General features: G+C 40.4%; 1 protein-coding gene across 1 annotated transcript; it reads left to right on the forward strand.

The window, feature by feature from the left end:
* Positions 1-1,403: 1,403 nt before the first annotated feature.
* On the forward strand, positions 1,404-2,077 carry LOC141021712 (uncharacterized). The gene is made up of 2 exons (XM_073497568.1): positions 1,404-1,487; positions 1,571-2,077. The coding sequence occupies exons 1-2, from the start codon at positions 1,404-1,406 to the stop codon at positions 2,075-2,077; spliced, it is 591 nt and encodes a 196-aa protein (XP_073353669.1).
* Positions 2,078-22,102: the final 20,025 nt, after the last annotated feature.

A 22,102-nucleotide genomic window follows, 5' to 3' on the forward strand; every position in this document is an offset into this window, starting at 1 on the left:
GAAACCCTAGATCCACCTTGCTACACAAGAGTATCAACTCCAAAATCAAGATAAAATCGACTACCTACGAAAAAATTACACAAGCAAAAACAGCAACAGCAACTACGAGAATAACAAAAAAAGATGAGGGGATGATCAAGACCGAGAACAAGCGGAACGTACCACAAAAAAGGTGCGGCGCCAGCGGCGGCGGCGACGACGGGGAGGGGGGGTGCGGCGACGGCAACAAACAGGAAAGGGCTGCGGGAGCGCAGCGGCAAGGGCTCGCGGAGCGGACGACGCGGAATGCAGGAATAAGAACCTCTTGAGGGCGGCGGTTCCTCGGGCGACGGCGGTTGCTGCGGGCGACGGCGGTTTTGTTCAAGGGAGGAATTGCAAGAGAGGAGAGGGGATTGTTCTCGGTCTCTCTCCCTGTCCGCGGAGCGGTGGGATCGCCTGGAACGGACACGTAGGAGGCCCGCGTGTGGCAAAAGGCAACATAAAACGGGCCGGCCCAAAAACGGCCCGGCTAAAATAAGAAAGACCACATCAAAACGCACATGATGCAGTTCTCTATTAAGAACAATGAAGTTCAGTCGGTAAAACAAAAATAAAATAAACGCAGTTCATAAAAAAAGTTAAAATCAAAAACAACACGCATGTTAAGAAAACACATCCGAAAAGAAAAAGTATACATTCAAATAAGTGCCACACAAAAAAATGGGCCCCCCAACCCCCCTACCCCTCCCGTACAGGGACTGCAGTAAGTACAGGCAAAAAAATTGATACAGTACGCAGCACTAGAAAGATGCAGTGCATTTCGTTACACGAAGCAGTACGGTTTAGCAATCCAGTTCCGGATTACCTACATGAATAAATACACGGTATAGAACACAGCGAAAAACTCATAAAATTGCGGAATACATTGTACTTTATTCAGGGGCTGCAATAAGGACAGGCAAAAAATACTGTGAAGTAAGCACCTGTAGACAACATGCAGTTCTCCATTGCACACGATGCAGTGCAGAACTCTAACCAATGCAGTTTCATTATCACGCAGGATACATATAAACGTCGCAAAATGCCCGTTCGCACAGAAAGTGGTGATTAAAAATCTACTGATCAAAAATAAAAAAACACGTTAAAAAACACCACGTTCGCATACAACCACCCAATCGGAGCGGTTCCATCGCCACAAGCCCACGATCACAGACGCAACACCAACCCACGATCTGCACAAACCGCATCGTCAGCGAGATCGTGCAGTTCATCCGATGCGGCCATCCCAACCCGCGCCATCCCCTTAAATTCAGACCCCTGCCATAGGCCTTCTCATCCACAACAACACAAGTATCCATTGCGCTGCCACCAAATCGCTCCATCACATCCATCTCCACGCAAAACACCAAGCCCTACTACCGGCCATGGCGTTCGCCGACGAGTACCAGGGCGTGGAGGCCCACGGCAACACCAAGTTGCACGTCATCCACACCAACGACAAGAAGCAGGTGGCGATCACCCTCTCAGCCTCCAGCACCACAAGATCGTCGGCATTGATCTCGAGTACAACAACGAGCCTGAAGCGACGCAGAAACCCGCCCTCTACCAACTCTCCATCGGCAAGAAACACCCGGTGCTGCTCTTCCAACTGAGCGCCACTGAAAGGTGCACCGTCTTCGACAACTTCCTCGCCGACCCCAGGTACACCTTTGCAGGCTTCTCCATCGACGGCGACAAAAAAAGGCTAGAGCGCGTCAATCTGGAGGTCACCAACTTGGTCGACATCCAGAAGGAGTGGAGGGTGCCCGAGGCAACCAAGGAGTTGGACTCCCTTGGAGACGTCTCCAGCATGCTCATCGACGACTACTACAACAACATGAAGAAGAAGATCACCGACGACGAGCACAAGCGCTGGGCCACCCTGCCTCTGTCCATGAGGCACATCGAGTACGCGGCAAAGGACGCCTACGCAGCGTACGAGATATGGAACCGCATCACCCTCACCCAGGACGGGCTTCGCCGTGCAAAGCTGGAGAAGGAGGAGCCCCCCAAGAAGCGCACCAGGAGCAGCTGGGGATGGGGAGACGCTGACTGGTGAAGAAGATGGTGCCGGCCAAAGAGCAACCAATGCCAGCGTCGTTTTAGAATTATCATCAAATTTGCTTTATGTTGTTTGCTTATGTATCGTAGTTTGCTTGTGATCATTTGCTTTTGCTGAACTTAGTTTGCTTGCCATGCAGAATCGCTTGTAATGATGTGAACTTTGATTATGTTAGATTGCTTTCTGTTGAAATTAGTTTGCTCATGATGAACTTGCCGTACAGAATGCCTGTGATAATTTGTTTTCTGTTGTTTGCTTATGAATCATTAGATTCGAGCAGTGTGCAAATAGGACGCATGCAGTGCAAGTTGTGTACCAATGCAGTACAGACTCTGTCAAATGAAGTTTACACATACCCAACAAAGCAGTGCACGCCCCTAAATTTGGAAAAATGAATAGATAAGAGAAAAAACACAAAAAGAAAAATGCGATCTGTATATGTAGTGCGGAAATATATGAACGTGTAGTACACAAACGTAATCAATGCAATACAAGAATGATTTACTAAGCAGTGCACTCCCCTACATTGGAAAAAAGATTACATAAGAGCAAAAACACGAAAACAAAAATGAGAACTGTGCATGTAGTACGGACTGCGTGCATATGTAGTACAGAACTCTGATCAGTGCAGTGCACATAGTACAGACTGCTTGTGATATACTGTTGGAGAGCTATGGACACGAGTATCATGACCCAAGTTAAATTTTTGGCAAAATGTAAGCGGTTTAAGAGCAGTTTTGAAAACCGTTTTTCTTCATACAAAAAACGTGAATCGTATTTTCGATCGCATTTCTAAAACCGTTTATCGGAATGAGGCAAATAATGTGGCCTTGGAAAGCTGCTGCAAAACCACTCCTTCCACATGTTGAAAGTTTGCACTAATTCCCTATGGTTAAAGAGTAATATGGAAAATCGTAAAATTTCACAAACCAAACAGACGAGTTCATATTTTCGATGCCACTTCTAAACGGCTAATACAATTGAGGCAAATGATATGGCATTGGAAAGCTTATGAAAATGCGCTACTTTTTCATGTTGAAAGTTGTCCCTAATTTTGAACGCTTTAAAAGTAATTTAGAAAACGGTACAAGTTCCACTGAGTTTGTATTTTCGAGCTAATTTTTGAATCGTATGTCCGAATGCAGCAAATGATATGGCGTTCGAAAGATTGAGGAAATTCGAAAAAATTTGGTACATATCGCTTCTACCAATTCCTTGCAGTTTTAAGTCAATTTTGAAAATGTCTAAAAAGTTTTTTTGGCCGTAATTTCTATAAATTTATTGGAATTGGGCAAATAATATACCGTTGAAAAGCTATGGAAAATGTGAAACTTTTTCTGTAGATGGTTTTCTTCGATTCCTAGCCATTTTCAAGTAATTTCTAAAACAACGAGATCATGCGTTCTGCCTTTATCACGAAATACATTCTTCGAAAATGCACCGCGTGAAGTACTTGAACTTCTCGGCATGTTTATTTGAACTTCACTCTATTTTTCACGTGCTTTTTTTGCTCGTAGCTCTCCATCCACTCACCGGAATTAAGCAAGTGATATACCGATGGAAAGTTGTTGTAAACACACAACTTTCCTGTGTTGATCATTTTTCATACTCGCGACGATTTGGAAAGTTTTTCATCTGAAATTCATTCAGTGTAGTAGTTGAACTTCCTACTGTTTTCATGTTGAACTTCTGTGATGTATTTTCGTTTGTAATTTTCTCATCCAATCGTTAGTGTTACACAAATGATATTCCTTTTTTACATACCTCTTTCACAATATTTTTTTAACTTTCTCCGACCGAGGACTTGAAATTCATTTTTCTCATATTAAACACATGAACTTTTTCCATTTTTATGATTTGAAATTTTTATTTTCTTTTTTAAATCAAATTGCTCCCAAATAATAGCTGGACTTCTTTGTGGATTGAGAAAATTATTTTAAAACACAAAGAAACAATTTATTTTTTGTGTTTTCAAACATGGAAATACAAGGTGAACCTCTCTCGCAAGAATTTTTGAACTTCCGCGGACAAAGCACTTGAACTTCTTTCAACAAACCTTTTAAGCTTTTATGTTTCTATACTTTTATTCTCACCTGAAATGCATTCCTTGCAGTACTTGAACTTCTCGTTGTTTTCACTATGAACTTCTTTCAACACATAAGAATTTTTTGAATACATAAACCGTGTTTTAAATGGTATACATGAAAATTTTAAACCATTCATCAAAATGTGTCACATAATATACTGGTGGAAAGCTTATGAATAGCAGCAAGTTTTTCATGTAGACAGGTATTACAAATTCATGGCCGTTTGAGAGCAGTTTTTAAAATGGCAGAACAACGTTGTTTTTTGGCTTTTTTAACATGTAAATGAATGATGCATGTCTCGTGCATCAATTTGCAACTATGCTAGGAGGAGCATGTGAACTTCTTGCAACAAACCTTATAAGCTTTTTGTTTTCTATTCTTATATTCTTATCTGAAATGCATTCTGTGTAGTAGTTGAACTTCCCGCTGTTTTCACCTTGAACTTCTGTCACATATTATTGTTCAACATCTCTCACAAGAATTTTTAAACTTTATTGGGCCGAGCACTTGAACTTCTAGCAACAAAACCTTTAGCTTTTGCTTTTTTCATTCTTTTTTCATACAAATGCACACCGTGTAGTACGTGAGCTTCTCGCAGTTACCAATCTGAACTTTTGTCTGTTCCGCGAAAATATCTATGTTTTTTATAGACATTGACCCGCTCTACCATTTTTATTCCAACTTCATTTTGTATTTTTAGAAATGTGAAAATGGGAGGTTTTTTAGAAATATCAACCCGATGGGGAAGGTAGGCCATCGGGGCGGCCGGATCCTGTGATGGCGGCGGATGGAACCGAGGGCGGGGTGGCGCGGTGGTAGAAGTAGGGGAGGGGCGACGGTGGCGCAGGATGCTAGTCGGCGGCGGCTCACCTCACTAGGGCCGGGGCCGACGCGGGCGCCGATGCGGGTGGGTTGGGTAGCCTCCCGCTGTTTAATTGCGGGAGGGTGGCGAGTGGGTGGTGGCGGCGGCGCGGTTAGTGAAGGAGAGGGCAGGTAGGATCAGGGTGGTTAGGGAAGGGGGCTGGGGGAAGCGGGTGTGGTGGGGTGGGTTTTATTTTCTTTGTACCGATGAGATGGGTTTCTCGGGAGTTTAGGAGGATCCCTCTTGGCCCTATGTAGGGCTTCGTGATCAGAATAGTTATTCTAATACAATGATCATAATAGTGCTATCCTATATATATATAAACACTATTTTGATCACGGGATCAGAATAATATTTTGATCACAACCTGAACTGCCTGAGTAACGCGCCTGAACTTCCCTTTGTACGAACCCGACCTTCGGGCTATCTTCGCAACCGTGGCTTCCCCCGCGAATTATTCTGGTTAGTCGTGTTCTATATGATGTTAGTGTAATCTAGAAACGGTTTTTAGCAACTAAATACCGATTTTAAATAGGAATCTCGCTCCTTGGTGGATTTTGTTCTCGGGTCGTGATGAAATTGCGTTTTTTAAAATATTACTGCCTGAGTTGTTCGACCTGAACTTCTCTCAGTGCTAGGTTGAACTTCCGCCAACATTGCCCAAATGGGGCTTGCGATATATCGTTCGAAAGCTATGGACACCGGTAGCATGATGCAAATTAAATTTTTGGCAAAATAGCGGTTTAAGAGCAGTTTGGAAAACCGTTTTTCTTCATACAAAAAACGTGAATCGTATTTTCGATCACATTTCTAAACCGTTTATCGGAATGAGACAAATAATATTGCGTTGGAAAGCTGCTGCAAAACCGCTTCTGCCACATGTTGGAAGTTTTCTCTAATTCCATATGGTTAAAGAGTAATTTCGAAAATCATAAAATTTCGCCAACCCAACAGCTGAGTTCGTATTTTCGATGACATTTCTAAATGGCTAATCCAATTGAGGCAAATGATATGGCGTTGGAAATCTTATGAAAATGCGCTACTTTTTCATGTTGAAAGTTTTTCTAGTTTTAAACGGTTTAAAAGTAATTTAGAAAACGGTCCAAGTTGCACCGAGTTTGTATTTTCGACCTAAGTTTTTAACCGTATGTCCGAATGCAGCAAATGATATGGCATTGGAAAGCTTGAGGAAATGCGAATGCTATATATTGTTTCTCCCAATTCCTTATAGTTTCAAGTCAATTTTAAAAATAGCTAAAAACGTATTTTCGTCGTAATTTCTACAAACTTTATCAGAACAGGGCAAATAATATACCATTGAAAAGCTAAGGAAAATGCGAAACTTTTTTCATGTTGATGGTTTTCTCCGATTCCTAGCCGTTTTCAAGTAATTTCGAAAACAGCGAGATCATTCGTTCTGCCTTTATCGCGAAACAGATTATTCGAAAATGCACCGCGTGAAGAACTTGAACTTCTCGGCATGCCTACTTGAACTTCACTCTGTTTTTCATGTGTGTTTTTTTGCTCGTAGATCTCCATCCACTCAATAGAATTGAGCAAGTGATATACCGATGAAAGCTGCTGTAAACACACAACTTTCCCGCGTTGATCATTTTTTCATACTCGTGACGGTTTTAAAAGTTTTTCATCCGAAATTCATTCAGTGTAATAGTTGAACTTCTGTGGCAGTTCTGTTTTGAACTTCACTCTGTTTTTGATGTGCTGTTTTTTCCCTTAACTCCCAAACCACTTACCGGAATTGGGCAAATGATATACCGATGGAAAGCTGTTGAAAACACGCAACTTTTTCATGGTGATCAGTTTTTCATACTGGCGACGGTTCAAAATATTTTTTTGAATGCGTAAAAATGTGTTTTTAACGGTATACATAAAACTTTTAAACCATTCATCGGAATATAGCATATAATATACCGTTGGAAAGCTTATGAATAGGAGCATATTTTTCATTTAGATAGACATTACAAATTTTTGTCGTTTGAGAGGAGTTTTAAAAATGGCAAAACAACGTCCTTTTTGCCTGTTTTTACATGTAATTGAAGGTCGGACGTCTCGCACTAGAGATCTTGAACTTCACCGAGAGGAGCACGTGACCTTCTTTGCAACAAACCATTTAAGCTTTTTGTTTTGTATTCGTATATTCTTATCTGAAACTTATTCCGTGTAGGAGTTGAACTTCCCGCTGTTTTCACCTTGAACTTCTGTCACGTATTTTTGTTCAACCTCTCTCACAAACTTTTTTGAACTTTTTCGGGCCAATCACCTGAACTTGTAACAAAAAAACTTTTTGCCTTTGCTTTTTCATTATAATTTTTCATCCAAAACGCACACTGTGTAGTACATGAACTTCTGTTTTTTTAGAATATGAAAATATTGAAGTTTTGTAATTAATATCGGACTGCTTCGTTATTTCAAATTGAACTTCTTGGATTATTGTTAGTAAGTGGGAAAATTCGAGTTTTTTTAGTAAATATTGATCTGCTTCATTTTTAAAAATTGAACTTCTTGGTTTTATTATCTAGTAACGAGGAAAATATGAGTTTTTCATATTTTTTTACTTTCTCCGACCGAGGACTTGAACTTACACAAATTATAGTCATGTCGTTTTGAAGTAAATTAGAAAATGACGAGATCATGATTTCTCCCTTCATCGCGAATGGAAATGCACTACGTGAAGTAGTTGAACTTCTCGGGCATTTCTGTTTGAACTTCACTCTGTTTCACTTTATTGTATTTTTCTTATATGAAATACATACCATGTAGGATATGCACTTCCGGGTGTTATCACTTTGAACATCTCTCTGATTTGAGAGAATTATTTTAAAACACAAAAAACAAAATATTTTTTTTATGTATTTTGGACATCTAAATACATCACGAACCTCCCTCACAAGAATTTTTTGAATATTTCCTCGCCGAGCACTTGAACTTCTAGCAAACATTTTTTTCGTTTATGAGTTGTTTTTAAAAGTGTGAAAAATGGCGTTGTGTTTTTTAATTTTTTGAACAGGTAAATCCTAGGTTTTAATAAACTCCGAACTTCTCTGTTATTTCAATTTGAACTTCACCTTTTTATATTTTTGAGTAAAGAATTGTATTTGATTTTTATATGGAAAAAATCGAACATGGAAATACAAGGTGAACCTCTCTCGAAAGAAATTTTGAACTTCTCCGGACAGAGAACTTGAACTTCTTTCAACAAACCTTTTAAGCTTTTATTTTTCTATACTTTTATTCTCACCTGAAATGAGTTCCTTGCAGTACTTGAACTTCTCGTTGTTTTCACTATGAACTTCGATCACATTCTTGTGTGTACGTCAAATTACGCGCTATTGAAGGTCGGACGTCATTTTTTTGCCATTTTAAAACATGTAATTGGAGGTCAGACGTCCCGCAATATAAATTCTGAACCGTGAATGGAGGTGCACCTGACCTTCTTGCAACAAATCTGAGCACATTTTTCCCATGTGAATTTTGCATACAAACATTTATTTTTGAACTTCTGTATTTTGTATGTAAGAACTTCTGATTTATTTCAAAAATAATGGAAAAGCGTACCCATAGCACAAGCGCACCGAACACACGAACACACGACCATCTTATAAAATCCTATTCTTTTAATAACATAAAAAACATAAAAAATGGTTTTATTTCTTTTAGTAACAGAAAAAATCCTAGTCTTTTAATAACATCAAGCCGCTCAGTGTTTTAGATTTGAACTTCTAGGGGTTTTTTAAAAGGGAGAAAGTCCCTTTTTATAAATTTGTGCTGAAATTCTTCATTTTTTTTAGTTTGGCCTTCTTGGGTTTGTAATAAACGTTGGACTTCTTCGCCTTTTAAATTTGAACCTCTAGGTTTTCTAGAAACGGGAAAGTCCATTTTTTTAATATAAATTTTGAAATGATCAACTTTTTAAATTTGAACTTCTAGATCTTTTAAGAAATAGGGAAAATCCTTTTTTTAAATATTTATTCGACTGCTCCGGCTTTTTATTCGAACTTCTCATTTTTTTTTCTTTAGTACTGGAAAATACGAGTTTTTCTAGCAAATATCGAACTGCTTTGGTTATTCAATTCGAATTTCTAGGTTTTTTAGAAATGTTGAAAATCCTTTTTATATGAATTTGTCACTGCTTTGTTTTTATTTTGAACATCTAATTTTTTTCTTTAGTAGCGGTTACAAATCTGAGTTTTTAGTAATAATTTAATCGCTATGTTAATTTAATCTGAACTTCTCAATTTTTTTAGAAACGGGAAAATTCAATTTTTTATAAATATTGAACTGATCTGTTTTTTAAATTTGAACGTCTTGTTTTTTTGCTTTAGTATAGGAAAATAATTTGATTTTTTCATAAATTTTGAATTAATCGTTTTATTGAAAAAATTCGTGTCAGGAATGCCCCTGAACTTTTTTTATGGCGAACCACCCCATGTTTGGTTTTCGTACATTTTCATTTGTATTTTCCAAACTTCCTGATCTATTAGTCTCTAAAATCCCAAACTTCCGCAAACTATTTTTTTATTGTTTGTCAAAGCGTACTTTTATTTATTTAGTGAGCGAGCTTCTAAATTTTGAAAAGTGAGTGTCTATTTTTTTTAATGCACCGAGAGATGGACAAATATAAAAGTTGTAAGTTTTTTAGATAGGCGAACAACCTTTTTGTGAACATGTATTAAGACCACACACACACTGTAGGACCTATGCAACACACACACACAAGAGCACACACGAATGCTCAACAAAAGAAAAAAAAACCTGAGTGCACACATGTGAGCTCGCAACACACATGCAAACGCACGAGCACACACACAGGAGACATCACAGTCCGAACGCACGCACCAGACACACTAGTCTTATTAGTTATTATACTTCATAGCGCTCTTTCTTGATTTTGACTTTTATGGAACTCTTCTTTTGAACTTCTGATTCTGGATATCTTCATATAATCACGAGGCCAACAGGTTTGACAGTATGAACATTCAATTATCTGCACTCTGAACTCTCAAGTATACTACTGTAGTTCTAGAGCAACCTCTACCATTCAGTTATCTAAACTCTAGCTAAAGTTGTTCAACTTCGTGCCAAATTGCAGACGAGCACTTACGTGTAGCAGTAGTAGGGGAGCGAAGCTTCATGACATGGGCTAAGTGGGGATGACGACGGCAGGTCTTGCAGCCTGCAACAGCCACAAAAAACGGAGCATGTACACAAACCCATGGATAGTAAAGTCTTCTGCATTTTCGCGCAAACTTTTTCCTGGTACACATATGTGACCTTCTCCCATCTTTTTATATGAACTTATTTTCAGGAGAAATTTGCTGCCGTCAATTTTCTTCACATATAAGGTAAGACAAACAAACTCATTTTAGCAAAGATGGTGGTCAGAAAATTTTTCATGTTGTCGACATAGGTACACAAGTAACAGAATTTTCATTTGAGGTAAATTATGCAAATACGAGCACACACAAAAACCACAAAAGCAACATACACTTGACCATTTTGTAATGAGTAGCTATACTGACGCATTCTTTTTCCAGTTTTAGATTGTTCAAATCTACCTACAAGAATAATACGTGGACTAAATTGGAGGGATATGAGTTTCAGAAATGAAAGGAAGTTGCCGCACGCTCCAACTCCATGAGCAGAAGAAGAACCAGGGGACAACTCGTTATGCGTTCGAGGTGCGCATGAGTAGTTGTCGTGGAAGCAACAGAAGCTAGGGGTGGGTCTGTCATGTTTTTGACGTGCTGATCGCCGTCGACAGAGACGAACGTGTGCCAGGTGGGATCAACCGCGTTGGTACAGTAAACTGCTGCTAGTCCAACCACTGATCCGTCCGCAGTTCACATAACGCCCAACCTGCAATACAACATGAAGAAATTAGAGCTACACAAACTTGGAGAAAAGAGGAGCGCAAGGAGTAGTGGCTCTCGCCGGCTGCGTCGGGGCGTGCACACCAGTGGAGTGGATCGAACTAGCGGCACCTTAGGACGAGCGAGGAGGCATGCAGCTGCAAGGTTAGTTGGGAGATGGGGGATCCCGGTCGTGTGCAGCCGAGCCAGGGGATGAAGTGGTCGGCGAATGTGCGGCGGTGGGGGTGTGGTGGGGATCGAGGGCGGTGGTGGGAGGCGATTTGGGGATGGGGCCCGGCACCGGGAGGCGCGCCAGGGCTGGGCCGGCGGCCACGAGGCGCGCCGGGGCTGGGGCGGCGGCCGCGAGAGGCGCGTCGGGCCGGCAGGGTCGTCGGCGAGAGGCGCGTCCCCGGAGCCGGGGGCTGGAGGTGGGTTGGGGGTGCATCCGCGCCGCCGTGGGGATTCTGGGATCGGGACGGGCCGTCGCAGTTGGTTTTCTGTGGATCTCGGGAAAGACTGATCAGGCCTATATAGGGACGCCGTGATCCAAATAGTTATTCTAATCTCAGGATTAGAATAGTCCCACTATATATACATAAACACTATTCTGATCACGAGATCAGAATAATATTCTGATCACAACCAGTACTTCCTGAGTTACACACGCTGAACTTCCCTTTGTAGGAACCCGACCTTCGGGCTATCTTCGCAACCGTGTCTCCCCGCACGAATTTTTCTGGTCAGTCGTGTTCTGTATGATGTAAGTGTAATCTAGAAAGAGTTTTTAACAACTAAATTCCCGTTTTAGATAGGAATCTCGCTCGTTGGTGGATTTTGCTCTTGGGTCGTGATGAACTTGCGTCTTTTACAATTTTACTGCCTGAGTTATTCGACCTGAACTTCCCTCGGTGCTAGGTTGAACTTCCGCCAACATTGCCCAAATGGGGCTTGCGATATACCATTGGAAAGCTACGGACACGAGTATCCTGACCCAAGTTAAATTTTTGGCAAAATGTAAGCGGTTTAAGAGCAGTTTTGAAAACCGTTTTTTCTTCATACAAAAATGTGAATCATATTTTCGATCGCATTTCTAAACCGTTTATCAGAATGAGGCAAATAATATGGCGTTGGAAAGCTGCTGCAAAACCGCTCCTTCCACATGTTCAAAGTTTTCTCTAATTTCATATGGTTAAAGAGTAATTTGCAAAATCGTAAAATTTGTCAAACCAAACAGCCAAGTTCGTATTTTCGATGCCATTTCTAAACGGATAATCCAATTGAGGCAAATGATATGGCGTTGGAAAGTTATGAAAATACGCTACTTTTTCATGTTGAAAGTTTTTTTCTAATTTTGAATGGCTTAAAAGTAATTTAGGAAATGGTAAAAGTTCCACCGATTTGGTATTTTCAAGCTAGTTTTTTAATCGTACATCCGAATGCAGCAAATGATTTGGAGTTGGAAATCTTGAGGAAATGCGAAACTGTTTGGTATATATTGTTTCTCCCAATTCCTTACGGTTTTAAGTCAATCTTGAAAATGGCTAAAAACATATTTTGCCGTAATTTTTACAAACTTTATCGGAATAGGGCAAATAATATACCGTTGAAAAGCTACGAAAAATTGCGAAACCTTTTCATGTTAATGGTTTCATTTTCAAGTAATTTCAAAAACGGCGAGATCATTCGTTCTGCCATTATCACGAAATAGATTCTTCAAAAATGCACCGCGTGAAGAACTTGAACTTCTCGGCATGTCTACTTGAACCTCACTCTGTTTTTCATGTGCTTTTTTTGCTCATAGCTCTTCATCCACTTGCCGGAATTGAGCAAGTGATATACCAATGGAAAGCTGATGTAAACACGCAACTTTCCCGTGTTGATCATTTTTTCATACTCGCGACAGTTTTAAAAGTTTTTCATCTGAAATTCATTCAGTGTAGTAGTTCAACTTCTTGTTGTTTTCAAGTTGAACTTCTGTGACGTATTTTCGTTTGAAATTTTTCTCATCCTTTCGTCAGTGTTACACAAATGATATTCTTTTTGTACAACCTCTCTCACAATAATTTTATTAACTTTCTCCGACCGATGACTTGAACTTATAACAACAACAAAAATTGGACCTTGCCTTTTAATTATTTTTTCTCATATTAAACACACAACATGTAGTAAATGAACTTTTTCAATTTTTATGATTTTAATTTTTTATTTTCTTTTTGAAATCAAATTGCACCCAAATAATAACTGAACTTCTTTGTGGATTGACATAATTATTTTAAAACAAAAAAACAATTCCTTTTTTGTGTTTTTAACATGGAAATACAAGGTGAACCTCTCTCGCAATAATTTTTGAACTTCCCTGGACAGAGCACTTGAACTTCTGTCAACAAAACCTTTTAAGATTTTATTTTTGTATACTTTTATTCTCACCTAAAATGCATTCCTTGCAGTACTTGAACCTCTCTATGTTTTCACTTTGAACTTCTGTCGCATTTTTGTATATACGTCGATTTACACACAATTGAAGGTCGGACGTCATTTTTTGCCATTTTAAAACATGTAATTGGAGGTCGGATGCCGCGCAATATAAATTCTGAACCACGCACGAAGGTGCACGTGAACTTCTTGCAACAAATCTGAGTTTTTTATATACTTCGAACTTCTAGGTTATTTTAATTTGAACTTCTTTAGTCTTATTCTTAGAAAGAAAAATAATATGATTTTTGATAAGCATCAAACATCTTTTATTTGAACTTCATAATTTTATTTTTCCTAGAAACGAAAAGAATTTCAGTGTTCTATGTACATCAAAACTACACCTTTTTTTAATTTTAATTTCTTGATTTTATTTATTTGGTAAAAAGAAAAATCTAAGTTTTTTATAAATGTGGAACTGCTCTATTTTTGTACATTTGGACTTCTTGGTTTATTTCTTTTAGGAATAGAAAAATCTTAGTTCCGTAATAAATATTGAACCAGTCCGTTATTTAAATTTGAAATTCTAGAGTTTTTTATTTAGAAATGGTTAAAATCATTTTTTTGAATATTGAACTTCTTTTGTGTTAATTGAACTTCTTGGTTTTATTTATAGAAACAAAGAAACTGAATTTTTTATAAAGATCAAACTACTATGTTAATTTAATTTGAACTTCTTGATTCTTTTAGAAAATGCATAAACTGTATTCCCCTTTTTATTAAATTTTGTTTTTGTGTTCGAGAACAAAGAGGACATTCTTTTTCTTGTTAATTTTTTTGAAGTGATTTTGTAGACTTAAATTTTGTCTGTGGTCTTTTTAAATTTGTTTGTTACTTCAAGTTCTAAAAAATTGCAAATCTCTCATGTTTCTCATTGCATGTTTAAATTATTTGAACTTCTTAGATACACACAACACACTTGACCTTCTTGAACACATCATCTTGACCTTCAAAAATAAAAATTTAATCACATCAGTACAAGAAAAAACAGAGCATTCTCTACATCCATTTTTAGATATGGCAACATGAGTGCAGGGCTCGTTGGTGCATTGTACAGCGGGCATCGGTTAGTAGTAGCAGAAGGCAGTGATAGAAAATAATGATCTTGTCGCGCATGATGGACCGAACCTCTCCAACACCAGAATCTGAAATTTAAAACACAAAATAGAAAATAGCATACACAACTCAACAATCCGAAAATAAAATTCTTGTTTTTTTTCAAATGAGTTCATTTTTTGCAGGCCTCTTCTCTGCATATCAATTCGAACTTAAGCTAAAAAATAGTGGACCGGGGTGTGCTTGTCGTCCTTTCTGCCGTCTACCAGGGCATGAGAGAAGGGGTCAGAGGGGTTGCCACGGGCCAGATGCACTGGTGGTCGGAGCATGTCAGGGCGGCAAACAAACCTCACCCGATCCGGCGACCCCTAAGGTGTGGAGCGTGGTGGCCTCTGGCAGCACCGACATGTGGGGAGAGGGGAGGCCAGCGGCGTGTGGAGTCGCGGGAGTGGCGGGTGAGACGTGCAGGCGCACTGGGGCGGGCTTCAGCATGGGATAGAGGCGAGCTTGGGGGGACAGGGGCCGATGGCGGGGAACGGCGGCCTTGGGCGGCGCCGTATGAGCGGGGGCGGGGCTTAGCGGCGGGGCACGGTGGCCTTGGGTGGCAGCGCCAGGAGCGGGGCGGGGATGGTGGTGGCACGCGACGACGGGGCACGTCGGCCTCAGGCGGCCGCGGCAGGAGAGCGGGCAGGGATGGGGGCGACGCTCGGCGGCGGGTTGCGGGGCGGGAGGACAGAGCGACGTGTGCCGGCAGGATGGGGGCGGGGCGGCAGGTTGCGCGGCAGGGCGGGACGGGGTGGTGAGCTTGGGGAAGGGATAAGAAGGCTAGGAGCTTGGGGATGTGGCCTGCGGGCTTTTTTGATTCACCGATTTGATTGAATCAAGGATCAACTCTATCGGGCCCTTATAGAGCCGATCGTGATCCAAATAACTATTCTAATCCTGGGATTAGAATAGTGTTGTCCTATATATACATACATACATACATACATATATAGTAGCACTATTCTGATCATGGGATTAGAATAGTTATTCTGATAACAACGCCCTATATAGACGCGATTAACATGTTTCGGAAATCGCGAACCAGTCGACCGGAGAGAAAAAAACACATCCCACGCAGTCGGTGCCCCTCCTCCACGACCAGCACACCACACCCACGGCCGGAGCGCATCCTCCCGCATGGCCGGCGCCCCTCCTCCCCCGAGGCCGGCGCGCCACCTTCCGCGCGACCGGGTCACCTCCCGCCGCCACCCTCGGATCCAGCCACTGCAGGGTCGCGGAACCCCGTGTGCTATTCGCCGGGCCCTGGATCCCCGTGCGCCGTCACAGGACCCTGGATCCCAAGCGCCGCCGCCGCCGAGGTCCTGGCTCGCCTGCTCCATCACCGCTGGGATCTCGGCTCCCACATACGCCACCGCTGACTGCACCACCTCGTCGCCTGCGCTTCCCCTCTTCCCCAAGCTCCCCCGAGCAGCCCTGTCCATGAGCCACACATCATCGGATTGCGTGGCTCATGCCACAATACGTCCCCTCCCCCAAGTTCGTGCGCCACAACGCAAGCTCCTTCCCTACCGTCGGCCAACTGTTGCCGCTGTCGTGCGTGGACTGCAGCAACGCTGAATCCGACCTTCCCTGGCATGACTTTTCTTCCTTCTCTCATGTTCATGTTCTTTGGCCAGTTTACTGAGCAGCACTGTCCATTGCGCCGTGGTCCTTGTTTTATTTTGATTCAGAATAATGTTTGCATCTGAATTTTCTTGCTGGGTTCCAAAAGCAAGTGGCATGCACTGCCTTTAGTTAGGCCACGGCCTTCGCTGCTGGTAATCTCCCCACGTTCCATCTCGCCTTCTTGTGTGTGCCTATCAATGAAGGAAAAATAGACAGTGGCAAGGTTATATCTACAGGCAAAAGTTCAGAAAGAAGATGGAGTGCGGTTCAACTTCTTCTAGCATTTTTAATTCTCAGTACAAAAAGACATCTCAGAAAAAATAAGAAATTGTAAGGTGCTCATCTTGTTTGATATTCAAGTGTTTCAGTTGTTTTGTGCCTTTTTTGCTCTCTGTTCTGCTCAAAAGCTTGTGTCTTCAGAATCCTACACTCTGCCGCTCAGCAGGTCACGGCCTCCTCTGGATGAAGGTCACACCCTCCTTATCGATAGTTCCTGAAAAAATCGTTGTCTTGTTGGGTCGTGAGTCAGTGAGCAGCGATTCTGTCCTCCAAGGTTCCAGCCGTCCAACGCAGAACGAAGCCAGCCGGAGCTGACCTAGCAGTGCGCGGAGCCGGCGGACGGCTGCGGTCGGCGCGCGGGCCGGTGGACAGCAACAGCAGCGAAGCCGATGGCCGGCTGGAGCGGCAAGGGCGGCAGTTAACATCCACAGCCCGCCTGCAGCCCCCTCATCGACTCCATGTTCTTTTTTCCATCCATGTTCTGTTTTCTCTTTTTGTAGTCGTGTGTACACTAGTGGCTGGAGATTCATAACATATTGACAAAATTTTCTAATTTAAAAACAGTGAGAATGTGTAATATGTGATAGTAATTACTCAGTGCTTTACAGTCATTTTTGTATGTGCTTTATGCTCTATGATAGAAATTTTTCTAAATATTGATGACAAATTGACAATTGCTGATTAAAAACAGTGAGTGTGTGTGGGTGGCGCAGCGACGTTGCCAACTTTGCTGGCAAAGAGAAAACATGGATATGAAGGGGAAGGGCTGGCAAAGGCAAGGAAGAAAAAGAAGATGGGGACTTGGGGAGAGGACGTGTCGTGGTGAGTGGATAGGAAATGTGTGAAGAAGAAAAATACATAGCGTTTCAATTGGCCATTATATTTTTATCCATTTGGGAAAAAAATGTTGTCCCCTATATGTTAGTTAAGGTTATAATAAATGAATATATTTATTTCAGTTTTTTTTAATTTATTTATTTTAGTTTCCAACATACAATACAAATAGTTTTTCTTGCAGAGATTTCTATAATTCCAGAGCAATTAGAAACAAGGTCAAACACACTTACGTCGGAAGGCCATGTTTACTACAAATGTTTTAAAGATTAAACATATTTCAACCTCCAGCTTAGTTAAAAATCTGAGTTTTTTCTAGGAAAGATGATTGTGCTCTTTTCGGTGTTTGCTTATATGACCAGTTTGAAGATTTGAAATAACCGAGAAGGTCAAAAACTGTAGAAATTCATATCTGAGAACCCTAGGAGTTCAATTTGAAATAACCGAGAAGGTCAAAACCTAGAAGTTCAAATTTAAAAACCTAGAAAATTGTTTGGTTATTTAAAACCATATTTTTCTGAGAAATTCAAAGTAAAAAAAGAGAGAAGTTCGAAGGTTAAAAAAGCTTTGATGTTTTCTCGTTACTAAATAATAAAATGAAGAAGTTCAAATTAAAAAAAATAAAAGAATTTTCCCATTTCTAAAAAACAAGAAGTTCAAACTAAAATAACAAAGTGGTTCGATGTTTATTAAAAAAATATGATTTTTCCTTCTTTAAAAAACTCAGATATCAGCTATTATTAAAGAATCGACCATGAAGATCAAAAATAAAAAAGTAGTTAAATTTATGTTTACTTAAAAATAAAACATAAAAAATTTACTCAAAAAAATAAAAAATGTGAAGTTCAAATTAAAATACCATAGAAGATCAAAGTATATTGAAACCTAGGATTTAGAAGCTCAAAAAATAAAAAATAAAAAAGCAATGACATTTTGGGCATTTTTCTCCAATACTAAAGATTAAAACCAAGAAGTTTATTTTTTAAAAACTAAGGTTTTCTCGTTACTAGAGAATAAAACCAAGAAGTTCAATTGGAAAATGCGGAGCAGTTTGGTATTTATTTGAAAAACCGAATTTTTCCAATTACTAAAGAATAAAACCAATAAGTTCAATTTGAAATAACGAAGAATTTTGATGCTTCTAACAAAACTCCAACCTTGTGAACTTCACATTTCTAAAAATACACAAAATAAGTTCAAATAAAAAAATCAGAGCGGTTCGCTGTCTTTAAAAAATAAGATTTGTTTTCTTACTTGAGCGAAATAGAGAGAAGTCCAAATTGATAACTACTGAAAGTACAGGTATTGCATGGTCTGCATTTCATACTGGGAAAAAGAACAAAAAGGCAAGGTTTAAAAATTTGTTGCTAGAAGTTCAGGTGCTCGGCGCGGGAAAGTTCAAAAATTCATGTGAGAGAGGTTCACCATATATTTCCTTATTTTAAAATAATTCTATCATTCCATTATTAATTTAAAACAAAAATTCTCTACATGCAAAAAGTTCATCTTGTTCAACAACTTTCGAAAAAAGGGGTATATCGTATGCTCTATTCCAAATAAACGGTTAAAAAAATTGGTGTGTGTTGTTTGAAGAGAAAATTTTAACCGTATTATTAAAATTTGTGTCTTTTCAATAAGTTTATAATTATTTACCATTTGTGGAACTCCGAGGAACGGGTGAGGAATGACAATCAAAAAATACATGGCCGAAGTTCAATATGAAAACATCGAGCAGTTCAACTACTATACAGAATGCGTTTCGGATGAGAATAAAAGAATACAAACCACCCTACACGGTTCAAAAATTATATTATGAGACTCCAAACTTCATAAGCTTTCCAATCATATATTATATGCTACATTCCGATGAGCGGTTTAAAACATTCATGTATACAGTTTAAAACACATTTTTATATATTCAAAAAATTCTTTTGAACCTCCGCGAGCATGAAAAACTGATCAACACGGGAAAATTGCGTGTTTTCAACAGCTTTCCATCGGTATATCATTTGCTCAATTCCGGTAAGTGGTTTGGGAGTCACGGAAAAAAAAGCAGCACGTAAAAAAGAGTGAAGTTCAAAAGACATGCCCCAAAAGTTCAACTACTTTATGCAGTGCCTTTCCATTGGCACTGAAGGCAAAAATCATGATCTCGTCATTTTCTAAATTACTTCAAAATGACAGGAATATCATTTGTGTAAGTTCAAGTCCTTGGTCGGAGAAAGTTAGAAAAATTATTGTGAGAGAGGTTTGTATAAAAGGAATATCATTTGTGTAACACCAACGAATGGATGAGAAATTACAAACGAAAAAATGTCATGGATGTTCAATGTGAAAGCAACAGGAAGTTCAACTACCACACTGAATGAATTTCAGATGAAAATCTTTTAAACCGTCGCGAGTATGAAAAAATGATCAACACGGGAAATTTAGGTGTTTACAGTAGCTTTCCATTGGTATATCATTTGCTCAATTCCGGTGAGTGGCTTCGGAGTTACGAGCAAAAAACAACACGTCAAAAACAGAGTGAAGTTCAAGTAGACATACCGAGAAGTTCAAGTTCTTCACGCGGTGCATTTTCGAAGAATCTGTTTCGCGATAAAGGCAGAACGCATGGTCTCACTGTTTTCGAAATTACTTGAAAACGGCTAGGAATCAAAGAAAACCATCTACATGAAAAAGTTTTGTATTTTCCATAGGTTTTCAATGGCATATTATTTGCCCCATTCTGATAAAGTTTGTAAAAATTATGGCCAAAAAACGTTTTTAGACATTTTCAAAATTGACTTAAAACTTTATGGAGTTGGGAGAAACAATATACACAAAAAAGTTTCATATTTCCTCAAGCTTTCCAACGCCATATCATTTGCTGCATTCGGACGTACGGTTAAAAAATTAGATCGTAAAAATACAAACTTGGTGGAACTTGTACCGTTTTCTAAATCACTTTTAGACCGTTCAAAATTAGAAAAAACTTTCAACATGAAAAGTAGCGGATTTTCATAAGCTTTCCAAGGCCTTATCATTTGCCTCAATTGGGTTAGCCATTTAGAAGTGGCGTCGAAAATACGAACTCGGCTGTTCGGTTTACAAAATTTTACGATTTTCCAAATTACTCTAACCATAGGGAATTAGAGAAAACTTTCAACGTGTGGAAGGAACGGTTTTGCAGCAGCTTCCAATGCCATATTATTTGCCTCATTCCGATGAGTAGTTTAGAAATGTGATCGAAAATACGATTCTCGTTTTTTGTATGAAGGAAAAACGGTTTTCAAAACTGCTCCTAAACCGCTTACATTTTACCAAAAATTTAACTTGGCTCATGATTCTCGTGTCCGTAGCTTTCCAATGGTATACCACAAGCCCCATTTGGGCAATGTTGGCGGAAGTTCAACCTAGCACAGGGGGGAGTTCAGGTTGAACAGCTCAGGCAGTAAAATTGCAAAAAACGCAAGTTCATCATGACTCGAGAGCAAAATTCGCCAACAAGCAAGATTCCTATTTAAAACGGGCATTTAGTTGCTAAAAATTGTTTCTAGATTACACTTACATCATATAGAACACGACTGACCAGAATAATTCACGCGGGGAGACACGGTTGCGAAGATAGCCCAAAGATCGGGTTCCTACAGAGGGAAGTTCAGGCGTGTAACTCATGAAGTTCAGGTTGTGATCAGAATAATATTCTGATCCCGTGACCAGAATAGTGTTTATGTATACACACACACACACACACATCTGGGCTATTCTTCAACTGACGAAGTTTACAGGTTGGACTGACATAGTTTGCTACGTGAACTGATCTTCCTGTGTCTTCGATGGACGGAAACAGGGGATTCAAGGGGGAGCATCCGGGGGTTCTCCGGCGCGGTGCTGCGGGCCATTCATTGCCAGAGGAGACATGTACAGGGTTCCGCATGTGCGCGCGCTCACTTGGTCGTGTTTTCCGATCTCAAGTCACCGGAGGTGACGGCGTGGGCATTTGGCGGCGGAGGTGTTGCAGGCATTGGTGTTTACCGTGGTGTTCGTAGCCGTTGATTTTATGTCCACTTTGTTGTTTTATGTGTTATTTGGATGTGAGAATGATCGGTGTGTTAGAGTTTTTGGAGATTCTTTCACTGTAATTTCTGATTAGAAGTTTTGCTGTTCTTGGTCGTTGGCCATGTCCGCCATGCGAATGTGTTCTTCTTTTTCTGATGTTTTATTTTCGAATTGGCGTTGCAGGGAGAGAGATGAGGATTGTATGAATAGATTTGTGTTGTCAATTTTGCTTCTTGAGTTGTTTCTACCCTGGATTCCCATGTGATTTTTTCGTTGGCGGAGGTGGTGTATGGTGGCTGACTGTAGCCTACAATTTCTTGTAATCTGGTCAAAGTGTGTAATTAAGTTGCGTGCTTTTCAGTGTTGTTTGAATGGCTATCGTATGTGTAGTTGGACTGCTCAGTGTCAAAGTTGTATTACTATGCGTTGACATCGGAGTAAGTATTTTCTACTGGCTTCCTACCCAAGCATATGCACTTTGAGTATAAAGCCCGAGCCCTCTGTCACTTTCATTCCACCAGCTGCCACCAAAGAAAAACCAGATGGATCCTGAGCTGGGAGAGGTCACAGAGGAGGGGGATGTCGTCGATGTGAGGACTGCAGTAGCGGAGCAGAGGAGGAGGAAGCGCAGGCGCAGGCAGAGGGCACGACGTGCTGCCGAGGAGGAAGTGGAGGCAGAGTTCAACAGACGCCTTGCACGCGAGGTGATGGATACTTGCAACTCCAATGAACTGGAGCTACTTTTCCTAGAGGGCAGGGGAAGGAACCATAGTCAGATCATCAGTTGGCCTAGGGCGAGAGCAGCCACGACTCCACATCCATCCACCAGGACCAAATGGCGTCGTTTCTT

This window comes from Aegilops tauschii, chromosome 4 (genome assembly GCF_002575655.3).
Source record: "Aegilops tauschii subsp. strangulata cultivar AL8/78 chromosome 4, Aet v6.0, whole genome shotgun sequence".
Classification (NCBI taxonomy): Eukaryota; Viridiplantae; Streptophyta; class Magnoliopsida; order Poales; family Poaceae; genus Aegilops; species Aegilops tauschii.